Below are 15,351 nucleotides of genomic sequence, written 5' to 3' on the forward strand. Positions count from 1 at the left end.
AAGCGGGAGGAGATATGGGGATGTATGTATATGTACAGCTGATTCACTTTGTTATAAAGCAGAAAGTAACACACCATTGTGAAGCAACTGTACTCTAATAAAGATGGTAAAATAAATAAATAAAATTTTTTGGATGTCTTAAAAAAAAAGAGATGACATAGACACAGATTCTATCTCAAGTTATGTACTGTCTCACAGAAATGATAAATATACGTGATTCAAAATAGCATAAAGTGCCATAAGAGAAGTACAGATAAAGAGCCATGAGTAATCAAAGAAGGGGAAAACTACTTCAACTTGGTGGGGGATATGAGCTGTGCCTAAAAGATAAGGGAGGCTGTGACAATGAGATAACATGTAAAATAGCATTTCTTGGGCAGAAGAAAAAATATAACCAAAATTATGGAAATGAACAAGCAAGGGTGAGTAAGGTTCAGTGAATAATGGAAACAATTTACTTTGGAAGGAGGATTAGGTTAAAAAAAAGAATAGTAGAAAAATGAGGTTACAGACATAGCCAAACTATGGAAAATCTTGAATGGTAAACTGTATGTTTTTAAATATATTACTTCTAGCCAAGGCCATTACATCCAAATTTCACAAAAAAGAACAAATCACACATTTTAGGTCTATTTATAAGCATATTCATCTAATAGAAGAAAACTTTTTTCATACATAGGAAAACCACACACAAACACACATATAAGAATACTATTCCAAAGACATGAAAAACAACTTCAAGTAAAAACAGATAAGAATCCCCTTCTAAATTTACTGGGTTTTCTCACAGTTACAAATAATGTTAACAGATCCAGATTAATACACAATAATCTGAAAAAATTAACAGAACTGGATAATATCTTTCTGCTTAAGGGAAAGAGAAGCCAAAAGACATGTACTATAATAGCAGGATCGTTCTCTTCAACCTTTAATACCAACTAGTCAACAAGAATAAACTGTTAAGATCTCCCTTAATAAAACCTCCCTATGTTCTAGACTAAAATAGAGAGTACAGACTCAAACAACAAAATACATACAATGTAATAACAAATATGTATGATACATAAACATCACCTAGACCTGAACTGGTAAACAAAATATCAGCTACAAAAATAAATTTTCAGGCAATTAAGGTAATTTGAAGATGGAATAGATATTTGATGATGTAATTATCGTTAGTATTCTTAGATGTGATAATGGCATTATGGTTATCAGGAACATGTCCTTATTCTTATAAGTATTTAGCAGTGAAGTCACAACACATGCAGCTTATTTCAAAGGTTTTATTTATTTTTTCTTTTTTTGGTGGTATGCGGGCCTCTCACTGTTGTGGCCTCTCCCGTTGCAGAGCACAGGCTCCGGACGCGCAGGCTCAGCGGCCATGGCTCACGGGCCCAGCCGCTCCGCGGCATGCGGGATCCTCCCGGACCGGGGCACGAACCCGTGTCCCCTGCATCAACAGGCGGACTCTCAACCACTGCGCCACCAGGGAAGCCCAAAAGGTTTTAGATTTAAAAGTATATAAAGAGAAAAAGAGTAAAGCAACTATGGCATAATGTTAATTATCGGACCCATGTGGAGAGTATATAAATGGTCACCATATTCTTTTTTTCTAACTTTTCTGTATGTTTGAAATTTTTCGAAAAATTTGGGGGGGAACTAACCATTCCAGGCAATGTGAAACCACAGCTTGGAGAAAATTAAAAGACCTGGTTATTCTTTTTTTTATATATAAATTTATTTATTTTATTTTTGGCTGCGTGGGTCTTCGTTGCTGTGCACAGGCTTTTCTTCAGCTGTGGGGAGCGGGGGCTACTCTTCATTGCAGGTTCGCGGGGCTTCACATAGCACTGGCTTCTCTTGTTGCGAAGCATGGGCTCTAGGCGCACGGGCTTCAGTAGTTGTGGCACGTGGGCTCAGTAGTTGTGGTTCGCAGGCTTTAGAGCGTAGGCTCAGTAGTTGTGACTCATGAGCTTAGTTGCTCCGCAGTACGTGGGATCTTCCCGGACCAGGGCTCGAACCCGTGTTCCCTGCATTAGCAGGCGCATTCTTAACCACTGCGTTACCAGGGGAGCCCAGACCTGATTATTCCTAAATTAAGTTTTTCTTTGTGACATTTTCCTGTTGATTTCTTAAGAGCATAAATAATACTCCTTGAACCTGGATGTTCTAGCATTCTTTTATAAAGCTAAAGACTACCAAACAGAAATCCTCAAGAAAGAATAATCATTTGTTAAGGTTTCTGCTTTCACATACAGAAACACTGCACTGATGGTCCAAGTGAGCTTCCTAAACAGTATTTTGGAGCAGTAGCTCTAGCCTTCAGATCAAAACATTTTTTAGGATACTTGACCTGTTGGATAAACTCATGAAAGCTATTAAATTTCTCCCCAGAAAAATGTACACAGATCCCAAATCTTGTATACAACTTCAGGAGGTCTCACATATGGCTTCCAAAGCCTATACACGAGCTAAAAACCTTTGCCTACTCTTTTCTGAGTGACTCCTGAGAATACTAAAGATGAATAAGGTCGTTTCACGCAGAAAATTTAAATATGCAAGCAATTTTTGTTGAAATAATATTCAACAGCTCTTCTACAGGCACAAAACTCCTGTAGTAAACTTTCTGCTTTTATTCGACAGGTAGAAAGATTTTTTTTAATGTAAAAATAGATTACACTCCCTGCAAATCCAGTTTTCAAACCATAACAAAATGTCTTTCTACGTACCAACTGCGGTACCAATAAACAGCTCGCCTCCGTATCTAGACCACACCAGCCACGATTCCCACCCTCTCTCTTCTTCCTCTCTGCATTTGAAAAACAGAAGACAGTTCCAATCTTAGAACCACAAAACCCATAAAAGGATTGTGGGTAATGTAGTCCTCTGACCACGCGCACCTCAGGAAAAGTAGGGTGATTTACAGAGGCTGCTGAAAAAATCCATTGCTTAGTTCAGAGGAAGTCAATGCTTCCGGATACCCTAAGCAAGCAAAAAAATAATAATAACAACTGACTGAGCTGGAGTAAGAAAACATTCTTCGAACTGCAAGTCCCAGTGTGCTTTGCGTCCCCAAGCAGGGAGTGCAGACTTTGCACCTGCGCAGCCGGTTTCTTGCGTCCGGAAAGCTGTAGTCCCTGCCTGCAGTTCAGAGACCACGCCGAGGGGACAGCCGCCGCCACCACCAAGGAGGAAGAACAAGGGAAGGATGTGGGTTTTTGGTTACGGGTCCCTCATCTGGAAGGTGGACTTCCCCTATCAGGACAAGGTGGTTGGATATATCTCAGGCTACAGCAGGCGCTTCTGGCAGGGCAGCATCGACCACCGCGGGGTTCCCGGCAAGGTGAGGCGCTAACCAGTCCCCCACACTTACTGACCCCGGCTCACTGCTCCCCATCTCCTGGCCCAGCTCTGTGGGACTTAACACCCCAACGGCCGAGTAAACTCATGAAATAGTTTATAATGCTTCTACCTCTCTCTGTGTACCTTCCTCGGCCACCTGCCCCCAACTCCCTCTCAAACCAAAGGCAGTCCTTCCGAAGCCACTTGACATGCTTGGTGGTAGGTAGTTCTTGAAGAGGAAGAAGCGTGGGCGTAAACTCGCACAAGGCTAACGTGCTGGGAGGGGACCCCATCTCTTGGCAACAACTGCCCCCCCCCAAAAGGTGGGAAGATAAACCTTCCTGTCACCACGGAGTTGAAATACTAAAATCAACTAGCAAATTCAGCTTTTTTGCAATTAAGTTTATTGGCATTTCTGCATTCTGCCAGGCTTTGACTGGTCTGAGGTTAAACGTGCATGTTATTTCTGGGGTTTTTTAGTATCTTTCCAAAGGTTTTATTTTATGACACCTAAGGTCACAGAAGAACTAGTTTCCAAAATTACCTTACTTTGATCACGTTGGTTGTCCGGTACTTCCCAAGTTAAGTGAGTCCCGCTTTGTTACCTAAATAGCAAAGTACCAATACTATGTCCAGCATTATTTTAATGTTTTTTTCTCAGTGGTTCTCCTCTAAATTATAAATGCAAAATGTAAGTTCTTTGATCCATTTTTCAGTCAGCCATGCAGAGACATTTATCTTAATATATGTGAAAAGAGAGTAAGAGCTCACTGCTTATGCAAATCAGCCTCATTTTGGCTGCAAAACAACTAATCCATAAGGAAAACTAAATTTTGAGTAACTGATAATTTGGATAAGTTGAACACTTCTTATAGTTAACCTCCTAACTTTTAGAAGAGTACAAAGTGTTTAATTGCTTACATATTCTCTAAAATACTCTGAGAGTTATATGAGCTTGATTACCACTTTTTTAAAAAAGAAATTAATATTGGCTCAAAAGCACAATATCTAAAATGCTAGAAATCAGATGTAGCAAGAGATTGAGGTTAATTCCAAAGAAATACCTGTAGCCTTGCATCATGGAAAAGGGAAGAGAGGAAGGCTGTAGTTTGCACCTGCTCATCAATGAGACATAGGATGGAAATCACAAAAAGTTAAAAGCTGTTCTACCTCAACTAGAGTTGGTGAATTAAGAATTTGGCTTTAAGGTAGACAGATGACTTGAAAACAGAGGGCTGATTTACCACAAATGCACATTTACAGGCCAACAGAAACTTCATGGCCAAGGTATCTCCAGGAGTGTTATAAAATAATATTTAAGACTTCAAAGAACTAAGTTAAATAAAATGCCTTTTGAGTTGTCAGATATGGGCACTTAAAACTGCCATTCTGAAGAAGAATGCCTTAACCCAGGCTTCAATTTCAATGACCAAGTATTAATTACTTACGAGCACGGTTATATAGCATATTTTACTACTCTAGTCTCAACCAAAATGTTTGTTTGGTACACAGCATAATGAGTTATGTACACCGTCAAAACAAACCGATGATAAGAAACTGTCATGCCAATACAACAGTTCATGAGTCTTTAAAAAAGAAGAAGGTAGCTATAAAAGCCAATATCTCTCTTTTTACTTAAATATACTAAAATATAGGGCAGGAAATTTGGGGGAAAAAACTGCAGTGGCTAATAGTTTGATACCTACTTTTATTTAAAGAATCCATCTTAGCATATTAAAGGAAAGCCTAAGGCACTAAACATTTTCTAAATATAATGTTCTATTAAGAAAACTGGAAAGAACATTATCTTACTTCACATTTTTTATTATAATGGATCACCAGCCTTTTATAAATATTAACTGTCTGACAAACAAGAATATAAAAGGCTACAGAAATATCTAGCAAATTAGAATAACGTAAATGCTATATAGGACTATGTTTTTACAGCAACATATGCTTCTAGTGAGCATATGATCATTACATATGAAACGTGATATTATTAAACAAATGTTGGACTCATTTCCACATAGTGCAATGTGACATTTGTAGGAAAAATACCAAACTTACTTTCTTTACTAAATTATGCTTTCTTTTTAGCTTCATTTAACTTTAGTATCTTCCTAAGTTTAATTAAGCATCTCATTTATTTCTAACAAAACTGGCCAGTTCTCATCAAATTAAGGATTTATTTAAATGTGAAAAAATTTTCATATCAGAAAGAATATATTTCAATTTCAAAAAGAGAAAACATTTTAACACAAGAGATAATCATGAATATTTACTAAATCCCTCACTTTTCTAGATATAGATCAGAAACATTACTCATTACCCAATGAAAGCACCCATCATGACTCATATTTCACAGCATACTCCAATCCCATTCAGCTTCCAAGACCCCTTCTTCAGTTTCAATACCCCCAAAACACATTTAAGTGCATTTACAAATTTACATTGTTTCCCAATAATATATTTTATTTTAGGGACAAACAGCTTAAATTTTAGAAAATATTTCTGAGTCAATATATCAGTAGTGCCAAGAGTCAATGTCTGTTTCATCCATAAGCAGTCACAGGGACAAATCTATTTTCCCTTAATGACTCCCTATATATGCTCTTTGTTTTCTGTTTCAATTGCCACCACCTACATCGAGGACTTTACTACCTCTCCTCCTTTCAACAATTACTACTGAGTACTCACATGTAAGTGGGAGACACCTATGCAAACAACAATACCTGATAAGTGCTATAAGGGAAATGAATAAAAGGAGCAATGAGAGTTTAGAAGGAGCTGCTGCAAAGTCATCTGGGCAGACAGCCAAGCCTTTATGGAGAGAGTGGTGGGAGGATATCCAAGGGATTCTAAAGAAGGAAAGGCATTCCACACTGGGAACTAGTAAATCCAAAGATGTGAGTGTCTGTAAAAGTTATAAATAATTCATTACAGCTTGAGAGGGAAAGTGGTTAAGAAATGAGGTTTGTAGTTAACTCATGCAAAATAATTATTTTATCCTGTAGAATATTACAACCCTGAAAAATTCAAAGCACAGAAGTGAGTGGCCCAATTTTTGCACCAGAAAGTCAATCTAGGGCCAAGTAGAGAACAGTCTGGAGGCAGGCAGCGAAATCCCTAAGGAGACAACTGAAGGATGAAGAGAAACCAGATTCAGAAGATAATCAGAAGATAGAGCTACCAAAAATTGGTGACTAGTCTGGTGAAAGGGGAAGGAAAGAAAAGGTGGAATGCAGAACTTGTCCCCTCCACCACTAACATTTCTTACGCACAGTCCACCTCCTTCGCACTTGAACATGCATACTATATACTTTACCACACCATCTTCCCAAAGCACTTCTTTTATCATGCCAGTCACCTACTACTCAAGTGCTACAGTAGCTCTTCATTTCCTTTTTCTCCCAAATTTCAGTGGCTTCTTCTTTTCCATTGACCCCCAGTTTCAACTCCAATCTCAAATCTGACTCTATCCTATTTCTCCAGTTATGTTTCTGAGTCATCTTCCATACATGGAGGACCCTCTGCTAAAGTCAGACACTTGGCCTGGTATAATCTTGCTTCTAGACCCTCACTCATCAATCATGAGTCACAGTGCCCTTTTGCCAGAATTTTGTCCTTCTTTCTGACCACCCAAGACTCAGAATTCTTACTGCACTTAATAAATAGTATACATCATAGCCCTTAAGTATTCTCTACCTATTTCACATGTTAAGTTCATATTCCAGAATTACAATATAAGCTCTTGAAAGCAGGAATCAAGGTTTTATCTTCTCTACAGCACAGAATGGGTATTCAATAAATAGCTCCATATTCACTTTGACATTGAAGGTAACATGGCAATAACTACATGACCCACACCAATATATGTATCTTCACTTTAGCATTATCTTAAATAGAAAATAAGTCAAATATAAATGTCCAACAATACAAGAATGTTTAAATTATAGTTGACAGTAGAATATTATACAACTATTAAAATGGATGAGAAGACAAACAGTAAAATATAATTAAATAAAAAACATAATCCAAAATTCTATGTGTTCCGTGATTATGAATTATCTATACAAATGGACAAAGACTAGAAGGAAATAGCAACAAGGATGACACAAATATCTGAATGATGTAAGTTCGCTATGTGCCACACAATAGGCATACAAGTAGGTAAAATTGTGGCTTACAACTCAACTTTCTCACTAATGATAACATGTCAGTAGACACAGACTTTGGCACCAGGTAGGAATTGTATTTGAAAAAAAAAAAATGCAAATTCTTAGACTGCTCCATACCTACAGAATCAGGAACTACCTCCAGGTAATTCTGATCTACACTTAAGTTTGAGAACCACTTCCCAATAGGAAAGCACCCTGGAATGTCATGTTTTGCTCCTCAGTGAAACTATAGCAATCTTTTTTTCCTGAAGAGAAAAAAGTGATCACAACATTTATTTATAATTGCTTCTTCCTTTTGCTTTTCATTTTAGATGAGCCTTAGTTAGTCACATGTGTGTGTTTTTTAATATATCCATTCTAAGTGAACATAATATACCTGTTATATACAAATTAAAGAGAATCTTTTAGAAAGGCCAAGATAATTTGGATAAGGTAGACTCTCTTAATTCATTTTAAAATTTATCATAAAAAATAAGTACTTTTGAAAAAGTGTTTAGTATAAGCAAACAAAGTTAAAATATTCCATGTCAACAGTAAGTTGCTAATGCTCAGTTATTGAACTTTAATTCGGGAAAAAAAATATTTTTTTTTTTTACTTTTTTAAAACAGCCCGGAAGAGTTGTGACTCTTGTTGAAGATCCTGCGGTATGGTATAATTATTCTTTTTTGTATAGTCTTTAATCATAAAATGTTAAGATGTTTCTCAGTTTTAATAATCAATGAAATTTTATTAGCAGTCATCACAGACAATTTGAACTACACTGGGTCTAGAATTCCTCTCTGTATTTGTTGTATTTCTTTTCATCTGTTGGGAAAAGCTGAAATACAGAATTCAAGGTAGACAACAAAAAAAACAATGGCATATAGTCTCATTTTTCCTTTCTTGATGAGTTTATCGACTGAGAATTTTGTGGTCTCCTTTGAAATTAATGGAGCCTGCCCTCAGACAGACTACCACTAAGAATCAAATGAAACCCTAAAGCTTTCCTCACATTTGCTAGGATTCTAATATTTCAGCAAAAATCCCAGTCATGAACTATCACTTTCTTTACTGCCTAATTTTATCAAGAGCACAAGAGGTTTTTTAAAGTTTAGAGCACTAGAAAACTTTTATTTACCTGGTAGTTCTCTGTTTCTTAAATATTTTCAATCATTTTACTGAGATCCAAATTTTATATTATGAAGTTAAATATTTAACTTTAGAAAGGACTCTGATATATAAAATCAAGCAGCTAGCAACAGCAGATGAATGGTGAAATTATGAAACGCTTTCATAACTTACATTAGGAAAAGCATCTATAAAAATGGCTTCAAACTGGTAAAACTCCTAATTAGAGTTAATAAAACCACTTTGTTTCTATAGAATGTTAATTTATTCAAGATGCTTAGCAACCTAAAGTTTAATAATCAAGTTAATAATTAAAGGTTGTCAAGAAACTAGAAAATCTGTGTTACAAACTATAAATCTTGCTTATATCACAGATATTTTATTAATACTACAAAGAATCTTTGCAGCTGAAGTACACTGCTTTTACTGACACTGTTCATGGGCTCTCTTGACAAAGAGGTTGCCATTTAGTATTCTGGATGGAGTAATTTACAAAGGATATTTGAAAGTTTAGGCAGTGAAGAAATGAACAGATAAATGAACCTATCGCCTTAATAGTTGATTACTTTATTACAGAGCTTTTAAAATACACAACACTTTCTGCAAATAAGGGAACACCAAATATATAAGTGATACTCACCTCCAGCTGAAGGGGGTTGGGGGTCAAACCCCTCCCAGCCAGCACGCCAACACTTATATCCAGAAGCCCTGAAGTAGGCTTCAGGGTGGCTACAACACTCCCTGAAGCAGTTTGGAAACTGCTGCCCCTATACCATCAGTGAAATGTTTATGGATTTAAAGCTTTAGAACTATATTTAATGACTAAATGAAGACCTGGTATTTTAATTTCAGTCCCATTAGTTAAAAGACAAAATTTGAAATACTTAAACAAAGATAAATATCCTGGTATACAAGGAAATCATTTATTCAGATTGAAGAATGTAAAATGCTGATTTCCTTTACTGTTTAGTATATACCTGTTTGGTGCACATTAAGTGAGGCAAAACTGCACTGATTTCTAAGAATATACAAGATATTTTCTTACATCATAATATATCTTCACCTATTTTAGCCTTGTAAAAACTAAATAATATATTCTTTTCATTTTTCAACAGGGTTGTGTATGGGGTGTTGCTTACAAACTGCCAGTAGGAAAGGAAGAAGAAGTAAAAGCATACCTTGACTTCAGAGAGAAAGGAGGCTACAGGACCACAACAGTCAATTTTTATCCAAAAGATTCCACAACAGAACCATTCACTGTGTTGCTATATATTGGAACATGTGATAATCCTAATTATCTTGGTCCTGCACCTCTGGAAGACATTGCTGAACAAATTTTTAATGCAGCTGGTCCAAGTGGAAAAAATACAGAATATCTTTTTGAACTTGCAAATTCCATTAGAAGCCTTGTGCCAGAAGATGCAGATGAGCATCTTTTCTCTTTGGAAAAATTAGTAAAGGAACGTTTAGAAGGAAAACAGAACTTCAATTGCTTAAAAAGACCTAACTGACTTTTCCCAACAAGCAGAGCTTTTAGTCCTCAGAGAACAGCACAATGGCATTATGATTTGTAAACGTGTTTACTTGAAAATCTTAGTTGTGTTTAATGTTGTAGTCAAGATATCATCTAAATTTATAGTTTAATTGCAAGTGGCCTGAAACACATACATATTCAAGATATTGGGGTATAGTTAAAGAAAAAATTTGTTTCAATAATATAATGATTTTCCAGCTATGTGATATTAAATACTTGCTCATGAGAAGTGAGTTCTTTAGAAAAATATGATGAAGGACTCAGTTCAGAACTTGTTTTTACCTGAGTAAATATAATTCTGTTATTTCATACCACAGTACTATTTTGAAGTTGTAGAGAATTAAACCAAAAGACCAGTAAACATAATAAGGTTATACCTTCAATATATTCCCATACATCAACTCTGTAATCATGGTTTAAAATAAATAAGCTTAAAATAACATGTAATTAGAAACGTATGGTAATATAGATAAGATTTGGGCCTTGAATGTGAATCTCCTTATGTAGGTATTAAATGAAATCCTTTCCAATTTAAGCCAAAATATGCATTTTAATATAAAAATTTCCTTGGAATTATAATGTACTATACCTCTCCATTTTTGAATAAATGTATTTTACTACATGGAAAAAACCCTTTCAGCAAGAAAAGCACAAATTATACAAATCATGTCTACTAACAATGTAGTCTAGTCTGTCACTCACTTTGTATTAATCTTATACTGAAACTTAAAAAAAAAAAGATGGGCTATCTGATATTACAAATTAACAGAAACATATAATGAAAGTTTGCTGTTTGAAATGGTGTTTAGAATTGTAATATTTTAAAGAAGTGGTATTACCTGATCATTTGCTACACAGCTTTTTTTTTCCTTCTTACATCTTGTCACCTAAAGGTATCCACTAAGTAGTGTTGATGATGCCACTCAAGTAGGAAACATATATGTGCATTATTAACTCATGTAAAAGTAACTTTGATTCAAACTAATCAGATTATTTCTTATTATAGGTGATATCCTTCTCAACAGGACATATAGTCTCTGTTATACAGTCAACATGAAAAGAATTTCAGTATCACATTAAGTCTAATGTGAAACTAATAATTAGTACAGAAGTTTTTCATGTAAAATAAAATAAAGCTGTCCTACATAGTAGGAACAGTAGTCCTTTTCAGGTTTTTTTAAATCTGTTAACACATTACTTGATAATTTACTCAGCTACATGACTATTTTAAATATTTTCCAACATCTTCAATATTAGTTTTCTAGAAGGCATTTCACTTGTCCTGTACAACAGGAAGAATACTAACATTCATTAATGAATACCTCATAAGGATGTACTAGGCACTATACATACAGAATCATCCTCTGAGCATGTTTCCATAGTAACTTGCACACAATTAACACATCTAGTAAGCAGCAGAAGTCCATGTCTCTGCTAAAGCACAAGATCTTTCTACAATATATTTAAAAATCCACTTGAATTTAACTGTCTTTACTAACCTGCATCTCTTTTTCAAGAGGTAAACAAGATTTAACTTTTTGTGTAACGACATAGTACGTGACTTGTTACATAGAGATGTTAATTTTGATAGATGCATACAGATTTCCACAAATATAATGAGCCTATCCAAGATTCACATGCCATAGCTCAGAATCACATAGGTGTATTCAGAGATCCAGCCTTAGTGACTCTTCTACCATTTAATGTATAACTATATTATGAAATATCAAGGGAGAGGGATTACTTTGGGTTCCCCATTTATGTGTCTTTCTAGACTCTCAGTTAGAAGTTAATTAGAAAATACACATGTGGTATACCATCAATATTTATAGGGAAGCCATGATCCAAATAGCCCAGGGACAGGGACCTTTCATTTTCAGTGGGATGGAGAGAAACATGACTCAAATGGAGAAGATAAACAATACTGAATTAGAGAGAAGCTAGGGTTTGGAGCCCACAAGCTAGTAAGAATCATAAAGGTACTAAGTTATCTAGAGCATAACATTTTTGTTAGCAAAACTGCAAGTCTCTTTATAGCCCTTGGAGGTCACTTTCAAAACAGTCTCTCTAATTCTGCCCTCATCACACACACATAACTCAGACTCTCATTCCTCAGAGAATAAATCTTATTAGCTAGGTGTTCAGTTTTAGGAATTCAAGAAAAGTATGAATGTAAACCCTACATAGAGAAAATAAACCTTTAATGTAAATCTCTAATGGAGTAGATTTTTTAAAGTAGGTCTTTCTACTCCTACTCCAGGCCACTATTATATTTCCTTTCCCCACTCCCAAACAAATAATACATTCACTCTTCAGTCTACCAAGAACTGTAAGCACAGTCTAGATACCACCTGCATACATAAAAAGTTATCACTTAGGGAAACGAAGGTTGCTGTGATGTCAACTCTGAATATTTGAAAGCATGAAGGTGATCTATTCCTTCAAGACTGATTTTAAAACATTTTATAGTCAACATTTTATTCTATTATATTAGATTCCTCTTTTCCATAAAAACATATCTTTTTTATTTTTTATTTATTTTTTTTTATTTTTTTATTTTTTTTTGTCGGTACGCGGGCCTCTCAACGTTGTGGCCTCTCCCGTTGCGGAGCACAGGCTCCGGACGCGCAGGCTCCGGACGCGCAGGCTCAGCGGCCATGGCTCACGGGCCCAGCCGCTCCGTGGCATGTGGGATCTTCCCGGACCGGGGCACGAACCTGTGTCCCCTGCATCGGCAGGTGGACTCTCAACCACTGCGCCACCAGGGAAGCCCAACATATCTTTTTAAAATTATAACTTTGGAAGAGTTGTGAATATAAATGTAAGCATCATCCTCCTATAATTTACATCCCTGATTCTAAGTCAGTTATATGATAAATGTGCTTAAAATTCCCTCTCATCATATCACATCGAAATCTACGTATCAAATAGGGTATTCCAATTATGCCTATCTTTTTCAACAAAAATACTGTGACTATATTTTCTATGAATTTATTCAGCTTTTAACAATCTATTTTTATGAATTTCTAAAACTTTAAAATAAACTCACCCTAGGCACACATTAAAAATTCAACGAGGGGGCTTCCCTGGTGGCACAGTGGTTGAGAGTCCACCTGCCGGTGCAGGGGACACGGGTTCGTGCCCCGGTCTGGGAAGATCCCACATGCCGTAGCCTGCGCATCCGGAGCCTGTGTTCCGCAACGGGAGAGGCCACAACAGTGAGAGCCCCGCATACCGCAAAAAAAAAAAAAAAAAAAAAAAAAAAATTCAACGATTAGCAAATGATTTTTTAATCCTGTGGCTACTCTTCAAAGAATTTGAACTCCTGAAAAAGTACTAAAATTATTCTTCTAAATGTCAAATTTATATGATGAAAATTAGCTTTACTGAATTTCAGGGTTGTTTAATTCTTCTTAATGTTCATTTTACCTTTTTAAAATATTATATAGTTCAGTACCAACTTCTGGGGAGTTTTATTTAACTGTACTGAACCTCCCTGTCTTTATAAGTGGTTAGCCAATGCACATACATCTGGAAAAACCACCACTTAACCCTACAATTTCTTTCACTCTTCTAGCTTTCCTATCCTTTGCAGGAATTCTTAAACTACAGTGTTCTATTTCCTTATCAACTCATTTCAGTGTCCCTCCAATCTAATTTTACTCTGCTGTACTCTACCCAATCAGTGTAGTCTCAGGTCTCCAATGACCCCTTTCTGATTCAACCCAAAGATCTCAGTCCTTCATTCTTCTTTACAACTCTGACACATCAGACACTAGTGACTGTATCACTAAGGCCAAAAAAGCAGAACATTTCACTGCATTTCTATTTACATCTTTGACTACTGTTTATCAGATGCACAAACTCATCGAACCCTAGGCTTCAATTACCATCTTTATTTAGAAAACTTCCAATCTCTAGCCTACTCCCTCAAACTCTTTACAAATCTATACGTCTTATATGTAAGGTACCTCCAGTTGAGCTATATAAACACCTGAAACTTAGTGTATTAAAAACATAATTCATCTCCTTTCCCAAAGAAAACTGTTGTCCCACATTACTTCCCTGTACATGACACACATTAAATGTTGAACAATGGACAGACCAGAAAATACAACAAACAAGTTTAAAATATCACCAATTCACAGGCTTTTGCAGAAAATATTTTCACAATTTTTACAAAATGTAGTTGTGTTCCTTGTTTATAATAAATTTTAGCATTTTATTTAAAATTTTATATAACTCAAAGCAAAGTGAGCAGGGAAGCCCTGAAGCCTATCTGTGATACGACTTAAAAGTTATGTGTTGGTAAGACCTATCCTTCAAGTATGAGCTGCAACGTTTCTCAACTAAAATAAGAACCTTATAATACGGCAAGAGCCAAGAGTTTCTTACACCTTCTGCTTGCCTCCAATCTTATTTCTTCTTTCCAGCACATATTCTTCTCTGTACTCAGAATTATCTTTCTAAAATATGAAACTAATCTAGTCAGTAATCAAAATGCCTCCCAGGGCATACAAAATAAAGTTCAAATTCTTTAATCTGGTATTCAGCTACATACAACCTGGTGTCAGCATATTTGTCACATTTCACTTCCCACTAGTGCACATCCCCCATGTTCCAGTCACACCATCATCCTCAACCATTAAGACCTAGCAAAAAAGAGGGACTAATGATAGGTGGCAAGCAATCACTATGCAGCAAGACTACTAAGATAAAAAAGATAGCTCCCAGCTATCAAGAACCACATTTGGTGGAGAGACACACAAGCAAGCAAATCAATGTTACTTACCACAAAGGCTGGGACATAAGATCAGAGAAAGCTTCACAGAAAAAAATAAATTGTTGCTCATGTATCAAAGAATAGTAGTTAACACTTATGGAGCACTTACTATAAATGCCAAAATCTATTCCTAGTACTTTACACATATTATTCCCCAATGAGAGACAAAAAGAGTTTAACTTAAACAAACATTAATAATAACTATCATTGAATACTTACAACATGCCAGGCACTGTGCTAAGCACTAAAAAGGAACAAAATGGAATTAAGGTCTTTAATTTTGGGGAAAGAAAAAAAAAAACAGTGAGAGATGGCAGGTTTTTCATTTTGTACCTCCACTGTTAAGTTTTAACCCCAATGAGATTCTTTCCTGAAACAGGACAAAGTTAAAAGAATTTTTTAAAAA

At 35.9% G+C, this 15,351-nt stretch overlaps 2 protein-coding genes across 4 annotated transcripts in view; one reads left to right on the top strand and one right to left on the bottom strand.

Moving 5' to 3' along the window:
• The window catches only part of ASB3 (ankyrin repeat and SOCS box containing 3), a 93,778-nt gene that overhangs the window by 68,450 nt on the left and 9,977 nt on the right, over positions 1-15,351 (bottom strand). The window lies entirely within an intron of this gene.
• CHAC2 (ChaC glutathione specific gamma-glutamylcyclotransferase 2) lies at positions 3,140-10,703 on the top strand. Of its 2 annotated transcripts, XM_082672653.1 has the most exons (3): positions 3,140-3,343; positions 8,130-8,165; positions 9,744-10,703. In XM_082672653.1, the coding sequence occupies exons 1-3, from the start codon at positions 3,209-3,211 to the stop codon at positions 10,137-10,139; spliced, it is 567 nt and encodes a 188-aa protein (XP_082528779.1). In that variant the 5' UTR covers positions 3,140-3,208; the 3' UTR covers positions 10,140-10,703. The 2 variants fall into 2 exon arrangements, with proteins under 2 accessions (XP_082528779.1, XP_082528780.1); XM_082672654.1 differs by lacking the exon at positions 8,130-8,165.

The sequence above is a fragment of the Grampus griseus genome, assembly GCF_964374135.1.
Source record: "Grampus griseus genome assembly, chromosome: 15".
NCBI lineage: Eukaryota > Metazoa > Chordata > Mammalia > Artiodactyla > Delphinidae > Grampus > Grampus griseus.